At 45.2% G+C, this 25,305-nt stretch overlaps 5 protein-coding genes and 2 pseudogenes across 5 annotated transcripts; 3 read left to right on the forward strand and 4 right to left on the reverse strand.

The window, feature by feature from the left end:
* Positions 1-1,579: 1,579 nt before the first annotated feature.
* Positions 1,580-8,187, forward strand: LOC139838394 (uncharacterized; annotated as a pseudogene).
* LOC127340774 (germin-like protein 8-7) lies at positions 5,907-6,822 on the reverse strand. Its single transcript, XM_051366520.2, has 2 exons — positions 6,562-6,822; positions 5,907-6,469 (listed from the first exon to the last, which is right to left on the reverse strand). The coding sequence occupies exons 1-2, from the start codon at positions 6,686-6,688 to the stop codon at positions 5,907-5,909; spliced, it is 690 nt and encodes a 229-aa protein (XP_051222480.1). The 5' UTR covers positions 6,689-6,822.
* A 358-nt stretch (positions 8,188-8,545) lies between the features above and the next one.
* LOC127340772 (germin-like protein 8-11) lies at positions 8,546-9,440 on the reverse strand. Its single transcript, XM_051366518.1, has 2 exons — positions 9,284-9,440; positions 8,546-9,195 (listed from the first exon to the last, which is right to left on the reverse strand). Exons 1-2 carry the CDS (start codon positions 9,408-9,410, stop codon positions 8,633-8,635), a joined length of 690 nt encoding a protein of 229 aa, XP_051222478.1. The 5' UTR covers positions 9,411-9,440; the 3' UTR covers positions 8,546-8,632.
* LOC127340776 (germin-like protein 8-11) lies at positions 9,429-11,157 on the forward strand. The gene is made up of 2 exons (XM_051366523.2): positions 9,429-10,286; positions 10,430-11,157. The coding sequence occupies exons 1-2, from the start codon at positions 10,169-10,171 to the stop codon at positions 10,990-10,992; spliced, it is 681 nt and encodes a 226-aa protein (XP_051222483.1). The 5' UTR covers positions 9,429-10,168; the 3' UTR covers positions 10,993-11,157.
* Positions 11,158-12,814: 1,657 nt separating this feature from the next.
* On the reverse strand, positions 12,815-14,448 carry LOC127340775 (germin-like protein 8-11). Its single transcript, XM_051366521.2, has 2 exons — positions 13,660-14,448; positions 12,815-13,520 (listed from the first exon to the last, which is right to left on the reverse strand). The coding sequence occupies exons 1-2, from the start codon at positions 13,775-13,777 to the stop codon at positions 12,958-12,960; spliced, it is 681 nt and encodes a 226-aa protein (XP_051222481.1). The 5' UTR covers positions 13,778-14,448; the 3' UTR covers positions 12,815-12,957.
* Positions 14,444-15,424, forward strand: LOC127340773 (germin-like protein 8-11). The gene is made up of 2 exons (XM_051366519.1): positions 14,444-14,645; positions 14,732-15,424. Exons 1-2 carry the CDS (start codon positions 14,519-14,521, stop codon positions 15,292-15,294), a joined length of 690 nt encoding a protein of 229 aa, XP_051222479.1. The 5' UTR covers positions 14,444-14,518; the 3' UTR covers positions 15,295-15,424.
* Positions 15,425-17,811: 2,387 nt separating this feature from the next.
* On the reverse strand, positions 17,812-24,049 carry LOC127340777 (uncharacterized; annotated as a pseudogene).
* Between the last annotated feature and the right edge of the window lie 1,256 nt (positions 24,050-25,305).

Raw genomic sequence — 25,305 nt, forward strand, 5'->3', positions numbered from 1 at the left:
TTGCCTGAGTTAATTTGCTTGGCTTTCACCTTTGCAGCACTTTTGAACAGTATTGCTCCCAACCTTTCATGTAGAGGCGGAGGCCCCCTCTTGCAGGGGTATGATGTCTCTGCACACATTATTGAGGAAATTCCAGCCATGGGACACACGACGAAACCTTTACTGGACCTGAAGAATCAACTGATCAAGGTTAATCGCAATCACAAGCAGCACCCCCAAATTACAATCAGCGCGGCAGACAGTCGAACAACTTCAGCGCGTCCTGACGCAGCTTGCCACCGCAGACGACGCCCGATGACCTCCAGCAACAACGGCAAGGGCGTTGGGATGACGGCGCTGGAGGTGACAACAACTCCACTGCTACGCGCGCCAGCACGAACTTCCATGTCGCCGCCGTTGCTAGCTGCGCCTCTGGCGGACGCCACCGGCCTGCGCTCCACTACCGTCGACTTCCCGGCCGCCTCTCGCGCTGCGTCGCACCTATCCTGCTCCGTCCCGGCCCCGCGTAATCCTGCCTGTGTGAACAATCGTGAGACGCCTTTCCGAGCTTTTCCCAAAATCCACCGATTACCGGTAGCATTGAGGCGTTGCTGGGGGAGAGCGCGCCGCGGACACCTACGCACGTGGAGAGCTGGGCCAGCGGCTGCGTCGGGAGCCTCGCCAGGGAGGGCGCGTTGCCGACGCATCTGCCATGGGGATCGAGACCGTAGCCACTGCACGGGGAAGGCTGGGCCATGGGACGCGCCGAGCGTGCTCGTCATGGAGGTACAGCCGCGCTGGAGGAGGACATCGGGCCAATGGCGGAAGATCTTGAATGCCTGTGCAGCATTGAAGGCAGGACGCGGGCTCAGATGCGGACATCGGTGGTCTACGACGAGATGTTGGAGGCGCGAATCTGCGAGGCACCGCGAACGGGGTGTGGGTTCCGGGCAACAGCCGTTTCGTTCCCCTCGCCAGAAGAGATCGGCGGCTCCGGTGGCCGGAGATCGAGTGGATCTGTCCGGGAGGAGGAGATCTCGTTCGATTTGGGATGGGAACGAACCGGCGGCGTGTGGCGCGCGGAATGATTGCTCGCCGCGGGGGCCTGGGCAGAGGAGTGCAGAGGGGTTCCTCGCGGCGGGGGCCTGGCCGGAGGCTGCCCGACGGCGGGAGGCGCGCAGGAGGAGCGTCGGCGGCGCGATACACGCGGCTTGTTTCACGCGCGGCAGAGCAGCTCGTTGGATATAGAAAAACTGAACGAAGGGGTATAGTGGCAATTACACGTATTATGCGATTTCGTGGGAGGGCAAAACCGTCCAACGAAAAGTTAGACGAAAATTTTGGCAGAAACCTTAGCTCCTTTATTATTAGGTATAGATATAGATATAGATATAGATAGAAGATGTGTGCGCAATATAATTTAGGTTATTTTAAGATTTCTTTTTGGCTGCTAACCACATTTGACACGTGGTAAATTATTTTCTCTCACATTTATGTTAGATGATAATCAAACGGTAAGCAGCATCGGCGGAAAATCGTACTAATTGTCAGTATAAACCGTTTTTCATCGTTTGTTTCGACCGGTGCTTCCAGAGGGAAAAAAAACCACTCCTCCCAAAATCCCCCGTTCGCTCTCCCGGCCGCTCCCCTCCCTCCCGACGGCGGCGCGACGGCGAACCCTCCACTCCCGACCTCGCCCGCGTCCTAGCGGCGTCCCGTCTCCACTGACCCGGCTGGTACGTCCCCCCTTCACCTGACTCATCTCGTGCTCTGGCCTATCGAAGCTAAAGTCCGCCGTGGCAGCCGTAGCTTAGCGCCACCGTCACATTTATCTAGTACTTTGTTGTGTTGTCAGCTATAGAGTTCAGATTGTTGTTAGCTCGGGGAGTGGCTAGGGGCCGAGTGGTGCTACTTGATCGGGGATGCTCTGTACATTTTGTGAATCACCATTGTCATTTTCCACATGTCATTTACATGGCTTGGATTTCATTTGGCCCCAAATGAGGCTCGATATTCGGAAAATCAGTTCTAGTAAACAGCAGTGTGGTTATTTTCTTGTTGTTCAATGCAGGAATTCTGATGAGAACTTGCAAGCTTGATCTGTTCTTTCTTGGGTTGTCATCTCCGTCAGCTGATTAAGGGAGCTTGGTCCATGAACCGCAATCTGTAGCTGTCAAAAAAAAAAAAATTAACGCAATCTGTTCGTGGGTTCTCCCTTCTTTAAATGGTGCCGTCAGAGTAAGGAGGGGGTTGGTGTCCCTCTTCAATGCGCCGTGCAGGGCTGAGGTGTCTGCAACAAGCCCTTTTAAACAGACACCGCCATCCGAAATCGTGCATTTCTTCTCTGGCTTCTTGCTTGAAGATCCTGGATGATCAAGAACCAGTCGGAGCTCCATTTGCACCGAGTATAGAAGCCAGCGTATTCATCCTGTTTTCACACTAGCTGTCCGAACATCGGATTGGGATGTGGCCAGAAAGATTAGCTTCAGAGAGTGTGTCAGATTATATGGGTTATCCCAGTCGATAGGTTTGTTTGCATTGCTTATGCAATCATTCTTGCCACGGAGAATCAGAAAGATCCGGTGCTTGATTCAGAATATTGTTGATCACTGTGGGAATGCTGGGCCACAGGTGGATGAGTTGGCACCTCTGTTGGTCAGCAATCTGCGTGGGTTGATGACATTGCTACAATTGTTTGTCGCAATCATCCGTATTTTTGTAGAGTTGTTAATGTTTGAGGATGCTCTTCTCACGTACATTGAGGCCAAGAAGGTTGGAGTTCAGTTGCAAGTATGCAACTTCTTGCTGAAACACTTAGTTGAGAGGAATCAAATCATGTATGCAGGGAGTTTGTTTGATGATATGAAGAGTTCTGGTCCTTCACCAAATGTCTACTCTTATTAAGTTTTTATGAGTATGTATACACATGGAGCTAAGTTATGCGTGGAGAAAGCTTCAAAGCTTCTTTTTGAAATAAATGAAAGGTGTCAGACCCAGTGCTGCAACCTATGGTACTTACCTCTATGGGCATTGCTGTGCTGGATAGGTGACATCTGCATGGAACTTTCTTCAAATGCTTCTTCAGAGAGGCTACCCTTGCAACAGTTACTGTTTTAATGCAATTATTCATTGTTTCTTTCATGAACGTCTGGTTCAAAATGCCATAGAACTGTTTGATGGGATGCAAAAGTTCGGGTTTTTTCCAGATATTCACAGCTATAGCATATTAGTTGATGTTTTATACAAACGAGGGGATCTTTTGACAGCCTACGACTTGCTTGGTGAAATGGTAAGTAATGGAATCGCTCCTACTCTAGCGAGTTACAGTTCTCTTTTTCATGGTCTCTGCATATCTGGAAAGGCTGAATTGGCGCTTGAGCTTTTTAATAGACACAAAGACCAAGGTTTCAAGCATAACCACATAGTTTACAGCATCATTCTTAGTGGTTGTTGCAAACATTTGGATCTAGAGATTGCATATGAACTTTGGAATGTCATGGTTCATCATAATTTTGTTCCAGATGTTTACAGTTACAGGAGTCTGATATATGCAAGCTGTAGGCATATGCACCTTACAGAAGCATTGTGAATATTTGAGCTCATGCTCAACAATGGGGTAAGTCCCAACATTTTGACCTGCACAATTCTTGTTGACGGTTTTAGCAAACAAGGGCTGATTGGTGAAGCCTTTCTATTCCATAGAGGTGATGAGCTCATGTACCGTGGCATCAAATTTTAGTTCCATTTGTTTGCTTCGCTTCAGCCAAGGCCATCATTTGAACTAAGGGAGAGAAAGAAATAGACCATATTTTTCACATTGGTGATGTGATCGTGTTTATCACTTGGGAGGGTGTGATCATTGGAGGTTAGATATTGGCTCACGCAAATAAACAGGATATTAGGACTGCATAAAAAATGCATATTATTTGATTTGATTTCATTTATCATTTAGGGACTCTTGTTTTTTCTGCTGGGTAACACAAGTCTGCTGATTGATTTTAACTGTTTTTTGTTTAAGGTTAGATGTTCTGCTGGAAAACACAAAGCTACTTGTACTTATTTTTGGAAGAACTCATTAAGTTAGATAATTGGGTAGGGATCAATTCATCACATGATATATATTGTAAAAGAAAAGATTAGTATCCGGATTTATACTAATAGATGCTATTATTATTTTTGTACTTCTCATCATTATTGAACTAATGCTACCCAAAACCAGCTTGTCAGCATAATGATATTTCTCCAAACTAGGAATATACTGGCTGTAAAACTGGCTCGCACGATTCTTTACTGACTCACTCTCAGTCAGGCAGAAAGGTCAGTTAGAGGACATTTTCCAGAATGGGAACATGCTGGAACAGGAATTGCTGTTCATCTGTCTTCGTCTTCATTTTGCATAATCTGCACCCTTAGTGTAAGTGTGTAACTGACTAATGCATATTCAACATTGTAACTTCTTTCAGCGCATCTAAAGAAAAAAAACCCCGGAGTCGCTGATAGCTGTTTGAGAAAGCTCCAGATACCACCCTTCTGTTGAGTTGCTTCAGCCTTTGTATGGATTCATTTATACAAGTAAAACATGAAAGAAGGGGCATCAGCTGGGGCTTGAATAGAGGGATGGAGGGTGGGAGCTTTATCCTCGTTGTTCACGCCCAAACCAAGACATCCAAACCCTTTTTCCTCTCCACTCACACAACCTCCTCGTCTCTCTCTCCACCTCTCAATGTCGCACGGCACACTCATGGATGCCTGGCTCCACACTGCTCGTCATTAGCCACAATGGTGCCATTGCAGAAGATGCTGTGCCGATGTTTTCTAGTGCTCTCAAAGACCAGGAAAGCAGCATGGGGAGGGAGGCGCGTTCTCTTCCTCTCCATTCTTTGCTTAATCATCTTGGTAACTCCAAGAGGTTATTATTATTATTTTTCTATATAACTATGTACGATTGTTGCGACTAGGATTCAGACGTTTGATTAATTTAATCATATCTGTTTTTTGCTCATGAAATGCTTACACAGTGGTGTGGTAGATTTATAGATAGCTGTAGAACACAAACAAATTGTTTTCATTTCTATTGAGCTATAAACAACTAGGCAAAAGAGGAGAGACCCTGAGTGACAGCAGAGAATATTATGTTACCTTTACTTATTTGTAAGTTGGGAAGATCAGAACATGATATGTTGCTAGGTGCAATCTTCATCGTTCCTGAAGGTCTATAGTTAATTTTAAGTTGCAGCAGTGCTCATTCTACTGTATAGATTACCTGCAGTCCTAGCATTATGTAAGCATGCTTGGAAGTTAAAATTTTAGCTCTGGTTCATATTTTTTGATTTCAGCATTGTTACCATTTGGCACGCTGCTGCTTCTTGCAGGCATGGGCAGACGCGATATTGTTTACTGAGAGTTTCTTCAAACTGGTGCTGAACTAGAGAAACAAGGTCTAACCATGTTAGCTATAGTTGGTGCCTTTCTTCGAATAAGCAAATTATCTGAATCTTCTGTGCATCATTTCAATGGTGAGTATCACTCCATTCTTCCTTCTGTTCCCTGATTTCACCTTTCTTCTTTGCTAGTTATGTATACTTTCTATGCATTCTTTTGGTAGCAGTGTCTGGCTGTCTGCTATATGCATTCTTTCACAAATGCAAAAATAAAAGAAAATAAACATATGTTCATTCTCAAATATGTACCAATTGGCAATGCACCGGATTAGGATGTCGATAAATTTTTGTATGCGTCTACTGCAAAAAGAGGATTACAGAATTAGGATAAAATTGCTGCCTACCATTTCCCTTCAGCTTGCCTATGATCATTGTGGATAGAAATAGAGGATTACATATATTGATGCGTGTATCATATACAACAACTAATTATAATTACATAGGAAATATTTTATTGTCAACTCTAGTAGCTGGTGCAACATTTAACTAATTGTGGTTATCGGCCCAGAACTGCGCTTGGAGCCAGTCCACAGTCTTCTTATCCACCTGAAAGGCCTTGGAGAGGACATCATTCGAGATCATAGGCTTTGATCCAAATACGGCATTGGCAATGGTAATTGCCCCCGGGTTCTGGCTGCTTAGTGCAGCAATTGCGACGGCCGGCTTGTAGGGATTGGGGTTTAACTGGAAGTGGATGAGTCCGTGCGGGAAGACAAACACATCACCCTTGTTCAGCACCTTGGAAAAGAGCTTGTTGTCAGTGTTGGACGTGACAAAGCCGACGTACAGTGTACCCTCAAGCACGGTGAGGATCTCAGTTGCACGAGGGTGCGTGTGTGGTGGGTTCTCTCCTAGGGGCGCATAGTCGATACGTGCTAGGGAGATGCCAAGGGTGTTGAGGCCAGGAAGCTTCATGACGTTGATCAAGGTCACGTTGGAGCCGACCTTGCTCATCTTGGTATCCCTTGGCATGTCAAGTTTGGCAGCCAGGAAGAAGTCGTCGGCAGTCACAACCTTTGGGTCCTTGCAGACGAATCCATTGACTAGTACTGGAACAAGAAAAATAACATGAGTTTTAAATGGTTGACACATCTAAGAATTCAGAATCATATCCGAACTAATGCAAGAATTATCTTCATACCACTTGAGCTATTGTCTGCCACGCAGAAGTCCAGGAGAGGGCTAGGATCGGAGGCTACGGCCTGCCATGAGATCAGTGCAAAAATAGCAGCGAAGAGAATGAAGCATGAGGGTGAGAAGGAGGCCATTTCTCTGTTCGGGAAATCGACGATGGCTTCTCTTAGTTTTGTGGGTTCAGTATCTATGGAGTGCTAGCTTGCTGATTCTCTATGCTGGGCGCATGCAAGGATATATATAGCTCGCCTGCAGCGACTAAATGTTGCTGACCGATTACACAATTGTGCAATTTAAAATCCAGCGTAGATTGACATGGTCTGTTGCAGAGCAGGTAGCCAAGTTGTTGTAATTAACGTGTCTTCAGAACACGGTTAAACTGGCTGGCCAGTTCTCCTCATGCATGCATAGTACTAATTAATTAGACATCCAATTCAAGCTAGTCATGTATAGGTCAATGTCGATGGCGATAGGCCAACAATGATATTCAACGACAAGAAATATTCATGAACTTGCTAGGTTATCGGTATATCATGCATGACATTGACAGAGCATTACACAAAATAACTTTTAAGTACTTCACTTTCATAGCTAAAGGCATGCAATTCATAAATAATGGAATATCACGTCTGTATGACCAGGTCAGGTTATTTATCTTAGCTAGTACACATATTGACGGAAACTTACTAAAGTTGGTCGTTTCAAGGTAACAAGCATTTGGCTATTTAGTCAGCGCACTCTACCTGTAACTTTTTTGTTGACTATGCCATTTTTCTGCTGCTATAGTACATAGCCTTTGAATGCCAAAGCACACAACCATAAAACTCCATTATTTGGTTAATTTAATTATATCTGTTTGTTATCATGAAATGCTTACACAATGGTATGCTAGATTTATAGATAGCAATAGGACACACAAAATCTGTTTTAATTTCTACTGAACTGTGTGTTATTGTCATGTGGGGCAAGCAATACAGCTGTTGGCGTTCTGATAATAAGGAGACTGCACATGATCCACCAACTACGGCTTAGATAGTCCTTTTTACCAGATAACTGTAATATGTAGGGGAGGTTATGGAAGGAGGGAGGGGGAGCTGTACAGTGGCGGGGGCTATAAACAGCTAGGCAAGAGAGGAGAGCCGCGCCGAAAAGGCATTAGCATGGGTATGAGAGATCCTTAGTGAGAATAGAGACATATCTGCTGAGGCTAATAAGGAACGAAACCAAGCTAGATAAGCCTTCATATCTAGGGATTGTTATCTTCCCTTATTTGCAAGTCGGGAGAGATCAGGACATGATCTGTTACTAGGTGCAGCCTTTATCGTTTCTGAAGTTCTATAGTAAATTTCAAGTTGCCGCAGTGCTCATCACTCTACTGTATAGATTCCTGCAGTCATAGCATTATCTATGCCTGCTTGGAAGTTATAATATTAGCTTTGGGTCATATTTTTGGTTTCCGCATTGTTTCCATTTGACAGGCTGCTCCTTCTTGCATGCATGGACAAATGCGATGTTGTTTGCTGAGAGTTACTTCAAATTGGTGTTGAGCTAGACAAGCCGAGATCTAACCAAGTTAGCCATAGTTGGTGCTTCCTTTGAATAACCAAATTATCTGAATTTGGGTATCATTATCAATGGTGAGTATAACCTTCCATTCTTCCTTCTGTTCTCTGAATTTCCTTCCTTCTTTACTAGTTATGTTTAATTTACATGCATTTTTTGGATAGCAGTCTGCTATATGCAGTATTTGACACATCAGATATTAACTGTGCCCCCATGCAAAAGTAGAATAAAATAAACACCTGTTCATTCTCGAATACGTAATAATTGACAATAAACTGTACTATTTGAGCTACCTCGACAACACACTATTCACAATGATACTCTCGGGCATGGCACTTCCAAATCTTGAGATTCTGAACCGATTAAAGTCTTGCATCATTTGAGGTTCTAGCATGAGCACTTGGATGTTTATAAGCAGAACGACATAATTTTCATGTTTGAATCAAACCAATAATTTCATAAATTTATTTGTGGATCACATACAATAACTAATTACTATTACATGGAACATTTAATTAATTGTGATTGTCAGCCCAGAACTGAGCTTGGAGCCAGTCTACGGTCTTCTTCTCCACCTGAAATGCCTTTGCAAGTACATCATTGGAGATCATAGGCTTTGATCCAAATACAGCATTGGCAATGGTAATTGCCCCTGGGTTCTGGCTGCTAAGTCCAGCAATTGCGACCGCTGGCTTGTAGGGATTGGGGTTAAACTGGAAGTGGATGAGTCCTTGCGGGAAGACAAACACATCACCCTTGTTGAGCACCTTGGAGAAGAGTTTGTTGTCAGTGTTGGACGTGACGAAACCAACATAGAGTGTACCCTCAAGCACGGTGAGAATCTCAGTTGCACGAGGGTGCGTGTGTGGTGGGTTCTCGCCTAGGGGTGCATAGTCGATTCGTGCTAGGGAGATGCCAAGAGTGTTGAGGCCAGGAAGCTTCATGACGTTGATCAAGGTCACGTTGGAGCCAACCTTGCTCATCTTTGTGTCCCTCGGCATGTCAAGTTTGGCTGCCAGGAAGAAGTCCTCCGCTGTTACAACTTTTGGGTCCTTGCAGACGAATCCATTAACTAGCACTGGATCAAAAGAAATAACATGAGATTGACATGGTCGACAGAACTAAGAATTCATATTTGAACTGATGCAAGGATTAACTTCGCATACCACGTGAGCTATTGTCTGCGACGCAAAAGTCCTGGAGAGGGCTAGGATCGGACGCTATAGCTTGCCATGAGATCACTGCAACAATAACAGCATAGAGAAGGAAGCAGGAGGAGGAGAACGAGGCCATTTTGTGTTTGAGAAATCAATGTTGGCTTCTCTTAGCTTTGTGTGTTCAGTATCTATGCATGCATAGATATATATAGACCAAGTGTAGCTGACCGAGTTCACGGTCGTGCCAATTAAAATCCAATATGTAGATTGACATGGTCTCTTGGAGGGCAGCTAGCTAATTTGTCAGTTAACATGTCTTCAGAGCACGGTAAAATTGTCTGGCCAGGTCTCCTAATGCATGGAGTATAATATTTTAATAGACAGCCAATTCAATCTTGTGTTTGTATAGGTCAATGTTGATGGCAACCGCCCAACAATGACACATTCAACTGCAAGAAATATACATCGACTAGGTAGCCTTCATCCGTACATCATGCATGACATTGACCGGGGTTACACAAAATCACTTTTAAATTGTTTCACAGCCAAAGGCGTGTAGTCCATACATCATGGAGTATCACATCAGAACAACACTTTTATGACCATGTTAGGTCATTTATCTTAGCTAGTACACATACTGAATCAAGCAATACGAAGAAACTCCCTAAAGTTGATCGATTCAAGGTAACAAATTTATGGCTATTTAGTTGGCGCACTCTACCCGCGCTTCTGAATTAATGACCAATTCTAACTCGTCATACGTTTTTGTTGACTGTTTCACAAAGTCACCTACTATTTTCTGCTGCCATAAATACCTAGCGCCCTTCACATAGACAAATCACACAGCAATACTACAAAGCCACAAGCACACATCTACTTTCAGGAAAAACTCAAATGGCACCCTCTTCCTATTTCCTTCTCACCGCTGTTCTTGCCTTGGCCACATGGCAGGCTATTGCTTCTGATCCGAGCCCTCTCCAGGACTTCTGTGTCACAGACAACAACTCGCGTGGTATGTATTCTCAACACTGGTTTAAGATCAAGTATATTGTAGTATTCATGTAGGTAGTTCTTTATTGGATAATTTAGCATGCATTTAATTAAACTTATTCCTAGGATTAATCTGCCAATGCTGATATGCCCTCTATTACACAGTTCTTGTTAATGGATTTGCCTGTAAAGACCCAAAGGATGTGAAAGCTGAAGACTTCTTCTTGGCGGCCAAGCTCGACATGCCAAGAGACACGAAAATGAACAAGGTTGGGTCGAATGTCACCTTGATCAATGTAATGCGGATTCCCGGCCTGAACACATTGGGCATCTCCTTGGCGCGCATCGACTATGCACCTTTAGGTGAGAACCCACCGCACACTCACCCGCGTGCCACGGAGATCCTCACCGTGCTTGAAGGGACCCTTTATGTTGGCTTCGTCACATCGAACCCAGAAAACAAGTTCTTGTCGAAGATGCTCAACAAGGGTGATGTATTTGTATTCCCAGAAGGGCTCATCCACTTCCAGTTCAACCCCAATCCCTACAAACCAGCGGTGGCAGTTGCTGCACTTAGCAGTCAGAACCCTGGTGCTATCACCATTGCCAATGCCGTATTTGGATCAAAGCCTATGATCTCAGATGATGTTCTCGCCAAAGCTTTCCAGGTTGATAAAAGGACCGTGGACTGGCTTCAAGCTCAATTCTGGGCAGACAACCACAACTAGTTAAACATTGTAGCGACTATGTATGTGCAAAATAATATCAGATAGTTTCGTATTTCATTTTTTATTGTATTTTCTTTGCTTTTAAATCATATACCATGTACTGGTGAAATATGATGTTGAACAAAATTTGCTCAGTACTGCAAATGAAATACTCTGAACATGTCAGGAATTTGTTTAAGTGGATACTTGTGTCCGTCCATAGCTTGGCAGGAGTGAATGTCTTTCCTCTTTAATTATGCCACACTAGTTACGGCCCGCTGATCCCAGTATTACTTTTGTCTTCGGCTGGTGGTAATGACATGTCCCATTCCTTCCTAGCAATGGAAGAACCCACCACACGAACCGACCGTAGGCGTCCTTGACGCTGAGTACTACCACGTATATAGCAGAGTAACAAGATCCTCTTCTGAGCTGCGAAACGTGATCCTGGCTGCACTGAAGAGGGGGTGTCGCTGCGGTTCCGGCCGTGGTCACCACAGGTGAGCGCCTCAACGAGCAGGGCTGCTCTGGTGAATAACAAAATACCAAATACGCTCGCTGTGCGATCCACATAAAGAAAGAAAAGAAAAGAAGGCTGTTCTTGGTGAACATCAAAGGAAAATGATTGGCATGATCATATTTATTTATGAACGTCTGATTAATATGTAAGCATATTGTAAGTCGCATGGGTAAGTATCATTCATATCGAATAAGAGCATCGAGCTCTTAAATCATCATTTTCTCTTAATAAAACTGACTCTAAAATTTATATTGGTATGTCCGACATGTATGATTTATTAATCGACTAATGGTAATCACGACTACAGAAATCTTTATTTATGGCTGGAAGATCAAACCCACTATGCCGACCCTTATCCCAATACGTAGTACTACTCCTTTCCAAAGCTTAAGAATTTTCTTTTCGGTCAAACCAAGTAAAGTTTGACTGAACTTTTAGAAAAATCTATCAACAAATATAATATTTTGTAGATACCATATGAAAATATACTACCTCTTTCCCAAAGCTTAAGGTTTTTTTTTAAAGTCAAACCAAGTAAATTTTGATCAAACTTTTAAAAAATCTATCAACAAATATGATATTTTATAGATACCATATAAAAATACACTTAATTATCTATCTAATGATATTGATTATGAATTTTGGATGTTAATGATTTTTTGTAAAACCTTAGTCAAACTATATCAAATTTGACTTTCTAAAAATAATACAAGCTTTAAGCTTTGGGATGGAAATAGTATTAATTACGTCCAAATTATGGCAGTGTTATATTCTTGGCTAATTTTTTCTACAACGATTGCACAGAAAGGTAAAAAAAAAAGTTGTATCAGATAGATGAGCATAGACACATTTAAATTTCATTTAAAGGGAAATAGCAGGGAGAATTTTTGTTCTAATTCTATATTATCATCCTTTTGCATCGGTACAACACAAGTTGTGAATGGGGAGAAAAACATTGAGAGCTCGTCGAGCTTGCATGAACAGGTGGTTTGCAATCTTGATGTCAGGAATGTAGTCATCAATGGTGACTTGCAGGAACCTTCGTGCTGGGGGCATGTGGTGGCCACCTCTTTTTTTGAGATGTGTGGTGGCCATCTCTGTGTCGAAGAGGAGAGATGCAAGCTACACACTGAGGAAGAATGTGGGGAAAACACCGCAGCACTGACCAAGGTGGGGGAGGGGCGACTACTTTCAATTATTGTCATGGGTTCCTCGATTTTTATGATAGAATGGGATGTCACTACCATCAGATAGGGTAAACCAAGCTATGGACTGATGTACGTTACAACTTAAATAAATACCTAACATATTTGGAGTATTCCATTTGCAGTGTACAATATTGGACAACATTATATTCAACAGTATAGTTCACCAGTACATGGTATATTATTTGCAAGCTAATAAACAAACAAATGTAATATCAAACTATTTGATACTACTTTCCAAAGAGTCAATACAATGACTAATTAATTATGGTTATCTGCCCAAAACTGAGCTTGAAGCCAGTCAACAGTCTTCTTGTCCACCTGGAAGGCCTTGGTGAGAACATCATCCGAGATCATAGGCTTTGATCCGAATACAGCGTTGGCAATGGTGATAGCTCCAGGATTTTGGCTGCTAAGTGCAGCAATTGCTACCGCCGGTTTATAGGGATTCGGGTTGAACTGGAAGTGGATGAGTCCTTCTGGGAATACGAATACATCACCCTTGTTGAGCACCTTCGACAAAAACTTGTTTTCTGGGTTGGATGTGACAAATCCAACATAAAGGGTCCCTTCAAGCACGGTGAGGATCTCAGTGGCACGCGGGTGAGTGTGCGGTGGGTTCTCACCTAAAGGTGCATAGTCGATGCGAGCCAATGAGATGCCCAGTGTGTTCAACCCGGGAATCCTCATTACATTGATCAATGTGACATTAGAGCCAACCTTGTTCATTTTTGTGTCTCTTGGCATGTCTAGTTTGGCCGCCAAGAAGAAGTCTTCAGCCTTCACATCCTTTGGGTCTTTACAGATAAATCCATTAACAAGGACTGCAGAATAGAGGTGGTATTAGCATCAGCACAATTAGAATCCTAACAACAATACATTTTTGAGAAATTACCCTATAAGGAACTATCGGTATAAGTACTAATATTTAGGTGATCTTCACCCAGTGTTGAGAATACATACCACGTGAGCTGTTGTCTGCGACGCAGAAGTCCTGGAGAGGGCTCGGATCAGAAGCAATAGCCTGCCATGCGGCCAAGGCAAGAAGAGCGGTGACAAGGATATAAGAAGAGGACACCATTTGAGTTGTTCTTGAAAGTAGATGTGTGTTTGTGGTTTCCTAGTATTGCTGTGTGATTTAGCTTGGTGAAGGGCTAGGTATTTATAGCAGCAGAAAATAGTAGGTGACTTCGTGAAACAGTCAACAAAAAGGTATGAACAGATAGAATCGGTCAACTTCAGGAAGTTTCTTTGTACCATTGTTTAATTCAGCATGTGTACTAGCTAAGAAAGGTAATCTGACGTGGTCATAAAGGTGTTGTTCTGATGTGATACCCCATGATGTATGGATTGCATGTCTTTGTGGAACTAGTTTAAAGTGATTATGTGTAATATTGTGTCAGTGTCATGCATGACGTAAGATTAAGCTAGCTACTTAATTAAGGAATAGTTCTTCCCATTGAACATTTCATTGTTCACCTGTTTCATCGTCTTTGGCCTCTGAATACACTACCTTGAATTGGATAGTTTAATTAATTAATAATATACTTAAAGTATTAGGAGAACCGGCCAGCCACTTTCAACGTGTCTTCTAGAAATGTTAACTAGAACAAATTGGCTAGCTGCTCTGCAAGAGACCATGTCAATCTACATTGCGTTTTAATTGGAACAATTGTGTACTCGGTCAGCAATATTTAGTCGCTGTGAACGAGCTATATATATCCCTGCATGCACCCAACATAGAGAATCAGCAAACTGACACTCCATAGAAACTGAAAACACAAAACTAAGAGAAGGGAACATCGACTTCTCGAATAGAAAAATGGCATCGTCATCCTCCTCGTACTTCCTTCTCTTCGCTGCTATTCTTGCAGCGAGCTCATGGCAGGCTATGGCCTCTGATCCTAGCCCTCTCCAGGACTTCTGTGTCGCAGACAATAGCTCACGTGGTATGAGTTTAATTCTTGCATCAGTTCATATACGAATTCTTAGTTGTGTCAAGTATGTCAATCTCATGTTAATTCTCTTGATCCAGTGCTAGTTAATGGATTCGTCTGCAAGGACCCAAAGGTTGTGACAGCGGAGGACTTCTTCCTGGCAGCCAAACTCGACATGCCGAGGGATACCAAGATTAGCAAGGTCGGCTCCAACGTGACCTTGATCAATGTCATGAAGCTTCCTGGCCTCAACACCCTTGGCATCTCCCTAGCACGTATTGACTATGCACCCCTAGGAGAGAACCCGCCACACACCCACCCTCGTGCAACTGAGATTCTCACTGTGCTTGAGGGTACACTCTATGTCGGCTTTGTCACGTCCAACACCGATAACAAGCTCCTTTCCAAGGTACTCAACAAGGGTGATGTATTTGTCTTCCCGCAAGGACTCATCCACTTCCAGTTTAACCCAAATCCCTACAAACCGGCGATCGCAATTGCTGCACTAAGCAGCCAGAACCCGGGGGCCATTACCATTGCGAATGCCGTATTTGGATCAAAGCCTATGATCTCCGATGATGTGCTCGCCAAGGCCTTTCAGGTGGAAAAGAAGACCGTGGACTGGCTCCAAGCTCAGTTCTGGGCTGACAACCACAACTGATTCAATGTTGCCCCAAGGCAATAGTGCTTCACCATAAAATTCTATTATATGTAATACTAAGAAGCTATTGTGTGTATATGTTTGATGTATTGATTTGACTCAGACATGAATAAAATATTTTTCTAATTCCTATTCTTTTCTCAAGTCAGCTCATGCTAGGACCCCCAGTAATTTAGCTCGAGAATCTAACTGGTTCAGAATGGTGAGTATCGTGCAGTGAATTACTATGGTGTCTAGCCCTATACAATCAAGCTACATAATATTCACTGGTGTGACGTTCTACCAACCTTGATTATTTTTTATATTTGATTAGTAATATCAAACAACGGTGTTATATATATTAAGAGCATGTCTAAATGTATCACGCATCACGAGGACTGGCTGCGCAAGCAACTGAAAGTGACCTACTTGGGCCTGGCCTCCTTCGAGCGCACGATCGCGCGACAGCGAGCCCGCATTGCCTTCCTAAAGGGTGGCGACGCCAACACGTCTTTCTTCCATAGGCAGTGTACCTTCCGCCGCCAGAAGAATAGGATTCACAGCCTCATGAGCAGCGGGCGCGTGGTCACGGATCATGCCGACATGGCAGAGGCTGCATTCGACCACTTTGACGCCCTGTTAGGCACCGCCGTCGACCGCGACTGCACCCTGGACGGCTGGACCTCACGCCGCTCATCGAGCCCGCCACCAACCTCCACGAGTTGGACGCTCCCTTCACCGCTGATGAGATCTGGGGTGCTGTCAAGCGCTTGCCGGGCCACAAAGCGCCGGGGCCGGACGGCTTCACGGCGGAGTTCCTCCGCTCATGTTGGGCTGTCGTCGGCCCAGATATTGTGGCCGCGTTACAGCATCTGCACGACATGAGAGGTCGGGGCTTTTGTCGCCTCAACCAAGCCCTGGTTTCCCTGCTGCCTAAGCGTGCTGACGCCAGCTCCCTGAGCGATTACCGCCCCATAAGCCTCATTCACCTCGTCGCTAAGCTCTTCGCAAAGGTCCTCTCGCTGCGTCTTGCGCCAAGGCTCGCGGAGCTGGTCAGTCCTTGCCAGAACGCATTCATCGCTGGAAGAAGCCTTCATGACAACTTCATCCTTGTCAAGCAATCTGCACGCCTGCTGCACCAACTTGGAGCACCCCGAGTCCTGCTCAAACTCGATCTCGCGCGTGCCTTTGACTCTTTGTCTTGGCCGTTCTTGTTCGAGGTTCTGCGCCAACACGGCTTTGGGGACAGATTCCTTGAGTGGCTGGCAATCCTGCTTTCCTCGGCTAGCACTAGAGTGCTCATCAATGGTGAGCCTGGGCCGCCCATCTGGCACCGAAGAGGGCTCCGTCAAGGCGACCCTCTATCGCCACAGCTGTTCGTGCTCGCCGTGGACGTCCTCAGCAAGATCATCAAGCGTGCGATTGACGCCGGCATCCTGCAGCAGCTCCACCCACGACGCCCGGTGCCCGCCGTCTCCCTACGCCGATGATGTGGTACTATTCTGCCACCCCTCCGAGGGAGATGTCATCGCTGTCAAGGAAATCCTGCACCTGTTCGGCAGGGTGTCAGGTCTGCAGGTCAACTACGCCAAGAGTTCTGCCTCCCTCTTGCGCTGCAGCGAGGAAGAGGCCGCGCCGGCGACTGAGCATGCCCCATCGTTGATCTGCCGATCACATACCTGGGCATCCCGCTGCACATTTGCCGCCCCACCGCTGCGCAATTACAGCCTGTCGTCGACAGGGTTGCAGGCTGCTTGCCCGCTTGGAAGGCCCGGCTGATGAACAAAGCTGGGCGCCTCGCCTTCGTCAAGTCCATCCTGGGAGCGGTGCCGCTTCATCAGCTGCTCGTGCACGCGCCGCCTAAAATGTCTCTCAAGCAGCTTGAGAGGATTGAAAGGGGTTTTCTCTGGGTGGGGCGCGAGGAGGCCAACGGCGGCAATTGCCATGTCTCTTGGCGCCGTGTCTGCCGACCGATCTCGCTTGGTGGCTTAGGCGTGCATGACCTGGAGCGCACGGGGCTGGCTTTGCGAATGCGATGGTTGTGGTTCTCTCGCACGGACATCAACAGAGCTTGGAGCGGCCTTGACTTGCAGTTTTCTGCTGAAGAGCGCGCCCTATTCTTCGCCTCCACCACGATGTCGCTCGGCAACGAAGCCACTGCCCTCTTCTGGGAGGATCGCTGGATCCAAGGCCGCTCTATCAGAGAGCTTGCGCCCTTGCTTTATGAGTGCATCCCCAAGCGCCGAAGGCGGACAAGGACCGTTGCTGACGGGCTCCAGGGACACAGCTGGGCAAGGGACATCCATGGCACTCTTGGTGTGCATGAGATTGGCCAATATCTGCGCATCTGGATGGCCATCGAGCACACCACGCTTAGCGAGGAACCCGACACCCTGCTTTGGAAATGGACGGCCAGTGGCACATACACGGCGAAATCCTGCTACTTGGCCTCCTTCCACGGTTCCACCGCCTCCCCTTCGTGGAGGATGATCTGGAAGTGTTGGGCGCCGCCGCGTGTCAAGTTCTTCCATTGGCTCACCGACTTGGACCGCTGTTGGACCGCCGATCGCTTGGCCAGACGAGGATTACCGCACCACACCGCCTGCCCTTTGTGCAATCAGGAGCCCGAGACCATACACCATCTGATCATTGGATGCCCCTTCGCAAGGCAGGTTTGGCATGAGATCATCGCCTGGCTACGGCTACCCTGTGCCGCACCCAGCCGCGACGCCACTCTCCTCGATTGGTGGCAGGACTCTAGACAGCATGTTCCCAAACCCATGCGCAAAGGACTTTCCTCCATGGCCCTGCTCATTCCCTGGATGGTATGGAAGCAGCGGAACGACTGCGTTTTCGAGGGTGCCCAACCTTCTGTCACCGCTAGGATTGGCTTGATCACGGACGAGGCTAGGCTGTGGGCAAGAGCTGGTGCCTTAGGCCTGCGCATCTTGCTACCGACGACCTGGGATGTACATTAAATCCCTGCTCATGTACCCTGCCTCTTAGGGGACGATTGTAAAACTTCTATCTTTCCAATGAAATGAAATGCAAAGAGTCCTTTGCGTTTTCTCGAAAAAAAAAAGAATGGGGAAAGGACGTGTGAAGAATGTCGGTTTAAACACCAGGTTATCAAGGACGGTTGGTAAAAGTTGAGGCCATGGGATTTCATCTGAAGTGGATGTGGAATAAGGAGACAGAGGGTTTGGAGGGTAAGTGGGTATGATATCAAAAGCAGAGAAAGTGGTGCATCTATGAGAGACAACTTAAGGCCGGTAGATAGGGAAATGTGATGTTGAACCTGAGGGTGAAAAGAGGAGACAAATTGTGAACCAACCGATGTTATGACCACACTGGATTGAAGATATTACTTGGTGTCACAGTGTCTGTGCCTACTGGTGTTAAAGAGTCTCAGATTTTTCATCGTCCCGCCCCGGTTCATACTTATGAAACATGCAGTCACTCAGACAGGGTGCTGATGCTTCCATGGATTATATTCATTGAGATGATCTTATCTTCTTTATTTATAAATGTCTTACTAATATGTATTTATCGGAAGTCACATGAATAAAGTAGCATTCATATAGAGTAAGCATGTGACTTGTGCGGTAGAACTCTTAATTCATCATTTTCTGTCGAACTGACCGCCAAATTTATTTTGATATGTCTGACATATATGATATATTGATCGATTTATTATCATACTGCAGAGATCTTCTTTCACGAGTGTCATGGACATAAGACAAAACCCACTATAAAAAACCCTCATCCAACAATTAATTAGGTTCAGATTGTGGGAGTGGTGTATGCATGCCTATTTCTATCCACAATGATTGCACGGAAAGGTACGTAAACAAAAAATAGTAACAGGTAAATGAGCATAGGCACACTCAAATTTCAGCTGAAGGGCAATGGCATATAACATTTTTATCATAATTATGTAATCAACTTTTTGCAGTAGACGCGTCAGAAAAAAACGATCGACAAACTATAGTATTGTACATTGCCAATTTTACGTACTTCAAAAATAAACAGATGTTTATTTATTTTTGCATGGGAATACAGTTAATACGCCATGTGTGAAATACTAATGCTGAAACCGAAAATATGATCAGAGCTAACATTCTAACTTATCGAAGCATGCATAGATAATGCTATAACTGCAGGACTTGAAATTAACTATAGACCTTAACATATCATTTTCTTATCTCTCCTGACTTCAAATAAGGGAAGGTAACAAATCCTAAGACATGAATGCTTATCTAGCTTAGTTTCATGGCTTATTATCCTTAAGAGATAATGTTATCTGCTCTCACAAGAAACATCAAAAATGGAAATGCATTATTCATAACATTGACAGGTCCAATAATAATACCACCATAAAGAGGTAAAGCAGGAAGCTATATAAGCCTCTAATAAAAATGTGGTACAATTATTAGAATTTATTTGAAGTTCATAATATAACATAATGCTCAGTACAATAGTAGCTTACGAAAGCTTACACCATGCTTATTTTCAAAATAAAAGCAGAACAAAAAATAAATAATGGTGCAAGCCAGTTTTAGAGCCAGTATATTCCTAGTTTGGAGAAATAGCATTACGCTAACAAGCTGGTGTTCGGTAGCTTTAGGTCAATCATGATGAGAGGTACAAAAGTTAAAATAGCATCTATTAGTATAAATCTCGTTATAATAATATTTCTTTTACAATATCTATCATGTGATAAATTGATTCTTACCTCTTCATCTAACTTACTGAGTTCTTCCAAAAGTAAATATTCAATAGCTTTGTGTTTTCCAGCAGACCAACTAACCTTAAGCAGAACAATGTTGAAATCAATCGCCAGACTTGTTACCCAGCAGAAAAGGAGTCCCTGAAATGATAAATCAAATAAATTAAAATGTATTTTATATGCAGTCCTAATATACTGTTTATTTGCGTGAGCCAATATCTAACCTGCAATTATCACATCAGATCACCAACGTGAAAAAATCTGGTTTATTTCTTTCTCTCCTTAGTTCAAATGACGGCCTTGACTGCAGCGAAGGAAACAAATGGAACTAAAATTTGATGCCAAAATACATGAGCCCATCACCTTTATGAAACCATACCTCTTACAAAGTTCACAGAGCTCTATACGTATGATACATCTTTTTCTTCCCGAGTATCACCTAAACCATATCCATCATTATGAAAGCCCAATATACAACTCAGCTTTGGCATCTGGTGCAATGCCTGCCTGAAGTGTACTGTTGTACATCTCCTTGGCTATTTTCTCATCTTCAATTTTGAAGTATCAATTTACAAAGTTACTACTTACTACAGTAGGTTTACGCTCCCTTTTCTGCCTTTCTTCCATAAACAATTCTGCATCATCCATCGCAAGGACTTTACTGAAGCCACCAATTAAACAAGTGCACACAAAAAAATCTGCTGATAAATCCTTGTTTCCATCTCTCTAAAGATTTCCAGAGCTGCCTTCATGTTTGAACACTTGCAATAGTACCGAGTTGGAGATGTATAGAGTCCTGTATAGTGTCAGCCCATTTGCAGGCATATGCTTAAGCAACTTCATAACCTCAGGAAATCTATTGTCATGACACAAACCATTTATGAGGCTAGAATATGTAAAGATATTAGGATCTGTCCGCACATTGTACATTTTACAATAAAGCCTCAGAGCCTGCAGATTCAAAGCTTTCACAAACCATCAATAATAATACTGTAAAGCACAGTATCAGGAAAATAGCTCCTTTCTTATCATGTCTGCAAGAAATCCCCACACATCATGACATTTCTTGACCTTGCACAGGCCATTGATGATAACTCTGTATGTACAATGGTAGGGGACAATCCAAAACTACTTTACTTTATCCAGGAATAGGAAAGTTTCACCAATTAGCCCTTCATTGATGTAGCCATCAACAAGAATTGTGCAGGTCACAATGTTGGGACTTGTCCCATTCTCAAGCATAAGCTCAAATACCCCGAATGCTTCTTTAAGATGATTGTGCCTACATTATGCATATATCAAACTACTGTAAGAACATTCAGAACAAAATTATGATGAACCATGTCATTCCAAAGGTCATAGCATATCTCTAGATCTAGATGTTGGCAGCAACCATGAAGAAAGATAATGTAAACTATACTGTCATGCTTGAAACCTTTGTCTTTGAGCCAACTGAAAAGCCCAAATGCCAAGTAAACATTTCCAGCTCTGCAAAGACCATGTAAAAGCAAAATCCAACTCACAAGGGTAGGAGCGATCTCATTCCTTGCCATTTCATCAAGCACGTCATAGCAAGTCAAGAAATACCCTCGTTTGCATAACCCTTCAACAAATATGTTGCGGCTGTGAATATCTGGGACAAACCCATACTTCTTCATCCCATCAAGCACTTCTATGGCTTTGTGAACTTGACCCTTGTGACAGAAACCATGAAGAACTGCATTAAAACAATAACTATTGCAAGGGTAGCCTCTCTGAAGAAGCATTTGAAGAAAGTTCCATGCAGATGTCACCTGTCTAGCACGGCAAAGCCCATAGAGGTAAGTACATAGGTTGCAGCATTCAGCCTGACACCTTCCGTTTCCATTTCAGAAAGAAACTCCGAAGCTTCCTCTATGCATAGCTTAGCTCCATGTGTATATATACTCATCAAAACTGAATAAGAGTAGACATTTGGTGAAAGACCATAACTCTTCATATCATCAAACAAACTATTTGCATACATGATTTGATTCCTCTCAATTAAGCGCTTCAGCAAGAAGTTGCAGACACGCAAGTTAACTGCAACTTTATTGGCCTCAATGTAAAGTGAGAAGTGTTGACTCGAGGCAAGCTTTATACATAAACCCCTAAGGTGCTTAAAAGTCTTGTGCTCTTTCTATTTTCCTGTCGTGGGGAATTAATTAGGAGTCTTGTGAGTTCGCCCAAAACGTCACCTACTGTGAGAGGATACTATTCTCTCTTCTCTGCCCAGTGAATCTAGAACCCTAATTGTTTGCCTGGGGATTATCCTCCTATTCCTCAACTCCTTGTTTGGAATTGTAGGGGGCAGGGAATACAACAAATCTTTTCTTTTCAGTAGATTCTCGATGTATGTGTCCGGAAAGGGGAAGCAGCACCAATACGTCCGGCTCATCCACAGCTCTCTCTATCGACTCCTCCTTCCCGGGCATAGAAGATAAGATCAACGAGTTATGGTCTAAGCCCTTTCTTCTTCCCTAATCCAAGTAAGGGCAATACAAGGCAGAGTACCGTCATTCCCTCCTAGCTTCGGATGCCAGTTCAGAGCTTTAGAGAGAAGGTTTCCCGCTTGCATTGTCTATCCTCAAACATTGAAAAAACTATGAAAATACGGTTGATTGCGACATAAACTTGTAGCAATGTCATCGACCCACACAAATTGCTGACCAACATAGCTGCCACAAGTCAAACAACTCTGGCCCAGCATTCCCACAGTGATCAATAATGCTCTGAATCAAGCACCGGATCTCTCTGATTCTCGGTGGCAAGAATGATCGCATGAGTTATCTAAACAGCCTGATTGACTGGGATAGCCCATATAACCTGACACACTCCCTGACGCTATTTTTTCTGGCCACATCCCAATTCGATGTCCAGACAGCTAGCGTGGACACAGGATGAATACACTGGCTTCTATACTCACTGCAAATGGAACTTCGACTGGGTTTTTTATCCTCTAGCCTCTTCAAGCGACAAGCCAAAGAAGAAAAGCACAAAGCCGGAGGGCGGTGCCTGTTTAAAAGGGCTGGACGCAGACAACAACTGACCAGCTAAAACAAACGCCAACAATTACTCAACGAGAAGTAAAGAGCAAACGATTGAGCAGATAATACTAATTCTAACTCCATTGCTAAAAACACAATAAAGATAAATGTGAGAGTGACGCTAAACTAGGGCAGCGGCGGCGGTAGGTCTGAGCACGAAACGGGTCGGGAGAAGGAGAGGACGTACCGGGGTGTGGGTCGGTCAGGGGGGTTGTCAGGAATAGGAGAGTTGCGCCTGCGACACCGTCAGGAGGGAGGGGGCGCCGCCGCCAGGATAGAAGGGCCGGCAGAGCGAGAGATTGGTCTTGGAAGGGGATAGCTTTTCTTCTTTGGAAAATGCTCCCGGTCGAGCGAAGGCTCCGGCTGCCGTCGATCTCACCTTCATCAGTTTGGGTGGTTGTCTCACTTACATCTCAGGGTTCACTTAGCATCTTCAGCCGCTGTCTCCTAAAGAGTCCCCGAACAGCGTCAAAACTAACGTTTGGGGGACACATTTTCTTTGTGCCGACGTTTGAGGACGTCGCTTCCTAGCCGCGTCTCTCAAACCGGTCCCCAAATAGAAATTAAAATAGTTTATATTTCAAAGAGATCATTCCCGCCGAAGTCGTCGCGATCGAAGTAGCCGCGATCAAATTACTGGACCTGCGATTATATTAAAAACCGGTCGTGCTCTGTCCGGTGTTGTCTGCTCTGTCGCTGACGCTGAGGCCGACGCCGATGCAGATGTCAATGCTACCGACACAGGAGTACTAGCAGACGCTGACGCGCCTGCTGGTGCTGGCTCTGCCTCCAGGGGTAGGGTCGCTGCCGCTGCCTCGGCCGTCACCATTTTGGCTTCGATGTTGTCGAGGATTATGCCTTTATAGAAGTTGTGTGCCGCCCGTTTCTGGGGAGACATTCTACTTATCGACACGGTCAGCACGGACATCCACTCCTTGCGTTTCTTGAGCTCCATCTTCTCTTCTTGCCTCTTGAGCAACATCGTTCACCTCTCGTTGGTCTTTTTGTCGCGGGAGAGCAGGGTCAAGGAAACCTCGATGAGGCACTGTGTGATCGACGCCTGTATCTTCTCGGTCGCCGCTACGGCGGTCAAGGCGGCCTTGGTAGCCTTATTGCCAAAAGGGTGCCCTGCCGATGTTACGAGCGGCATCTCCAAATCAATGCCATCTTTCCCCTTCGATAACGAAATACGCGTCAACCGCCATTTCTCATTCATTTTGAGCTTTCTATAGCAATGCATCAGCACGAAAGGCCTACACCCTTCCGAGTTCTTCCAGTACATCCCCATGGAGCGGTTGAACTAATCAAAGGAAGCACAATCGGATCGTGATTAAACTAGTCGCTAAAACTTTTCGTAGAAAGAGGTATCGTTGGCGTTCGCGCCGTTGTCGCCTCTGGTCTCGAGATCGTTATGGAACTCATGGAACATGTTCACTGACGCCTGGATGACAGCCCAGCGCGTCGATATTTCCTTTTGTATCCTCTTCATTGTCATCGTGTGGTAATCCTTGTTGACTAGCTTGCGCTCATCGAACTCCGCCTTGATCCTCGCCCAATACTTCACGTACTTTTGGTTGATGCCGATGTCTGTCGACCACGACTCGCAGAGACATTCATCCTCCAGAACCTTCCACTTGGGGCCTCGCGTGCCCGAGGTCGCCTTCTTCTTCCTCACGCTGGCCACGTCAACCCTCCACGTGATCCTTTGCATCCTCCGCGGAATCCTCGTCCCCGTCGTCCTCTTCGTCGTTGCCCTCTTCATCATCGTCGTCGTCGTCCTCCACCCCCTCATCCTCCACCTCGTCCTCCTCCTCCTCCCACCCGAACGAACAACCAGCGCCCTCGAATTCGAGCGGACCACTGCGGCAAGTGAACGGGGCGCCGTCCGCACCGGGGCCTGGCTGGCGCTGGGGTGTTGGGTCGTACGCCGGGGAGTAGATCACGGCATTGGGGTTGAAGCCGCCTTGCAGAGCGCATCCTTGTACCGCGACGACAAGTTCGGTGTCACGCACCTGGGAGTGGCAGAGGGGCCCTCGTTGAAGAAACCGGGTGTCGATGGGGACATCGCTCCCGGAATGTACGCGATGGCCGCCACCGACTTCTTCTCCTGCTCCACCACCCGCCATCCTCTCCGCTCCACCGTAGATAGCTTGTGCCGCAGGCAGTCTTGCTCCCACATTTCATCAGTACAGCCTTCCGGCTTCTTCCTCACCGTAGGTGCATTCTGCGGCTTTGCAA

The sequence above is a fragment of the Lolium perenne genome, chromosome 3 (genome assembly GCF_019359855.2).
Source record: "Lolium perenne isolate Kyuss_39 chromosome 3, Kyuss_2.0, whole genome shotgun sequence".
In the NCBI taxonomy this organism is placed as follows: domain Eukaryota; kingdom Viridiplantae; phylum Streptophyta; class Magnoliopsida; order Poales; family Poaceae; genus Lolium; species Lolium perenne.

Coding starts and splice junctions, on each gene's coding strand:
- LOC127340772 (XM_051366518.1), bottom strand. CDS start 9,410: ATGGCCTCGTTCTCCTCCTCCTGCTTCCTTCTCTATGCTGTTATTGTT. Junction 9,196..9,283: donor CGCAGACAATAGCTCACGTG/GTATGCGAAGTT, acceptor CTTTTGATCCAG/TGCTAGTTAATGGATTCGTC.
- LOC127340773 (XM_051366519.1), top strand. CDS start 14,519: ATGGCATCGTCATCCTCCTCGTACTTCCTTCTCTTCGCTGCTATTCTT. Junction 14,646..14,731: donor CGCAGACAATAGCTCACGTG/GTATGAGTTTAA, acceptor CTCTTGATCCAG/TGCTAGTTAATGGATTCGTC.
- LOC127340775 (XM_051366521.2), bottom strand. CDS start 13,777: ATGGTGTCCTCTTCTTATATCCTTGTCACCGCTCTTCTTGCCTTGGCC. Junction 13,521..13,659: donor CGCAGACAACAGCTCACGTG/GTATGTATTCTC, acceptor TCTATTCTGCAG/TCCTTGTTAATGGATTTATC.
- LOC127340776 (XM_051366523.2), top strand. CDS start 10,169: ATGGCACCCTCTTCCTATTTCCTTCTCACCGCTGTTCTTGCCTTGGCC. Junction 10,287..10,429: donor CACAGACAACAACTCGCGTG/GTATGTATTCTC, acceptor TCTATTACACAG/TTCTTGTTAATGGATTTGCC.
- LOC127340774 (XM_051366520.2), bottom strand. CDS start 6,688: ATGGCCTCCTTCTCACCCTCATGCTTCATTCTCTTCGCTGCTATTTTT. Junction 6,470..6,561: donor GGCAGACAATAGCTCAAGTG/GTATGAAGATAA, acceptor TTCTTGTTCCAG/TACTAGTCAATGGATTCGTC.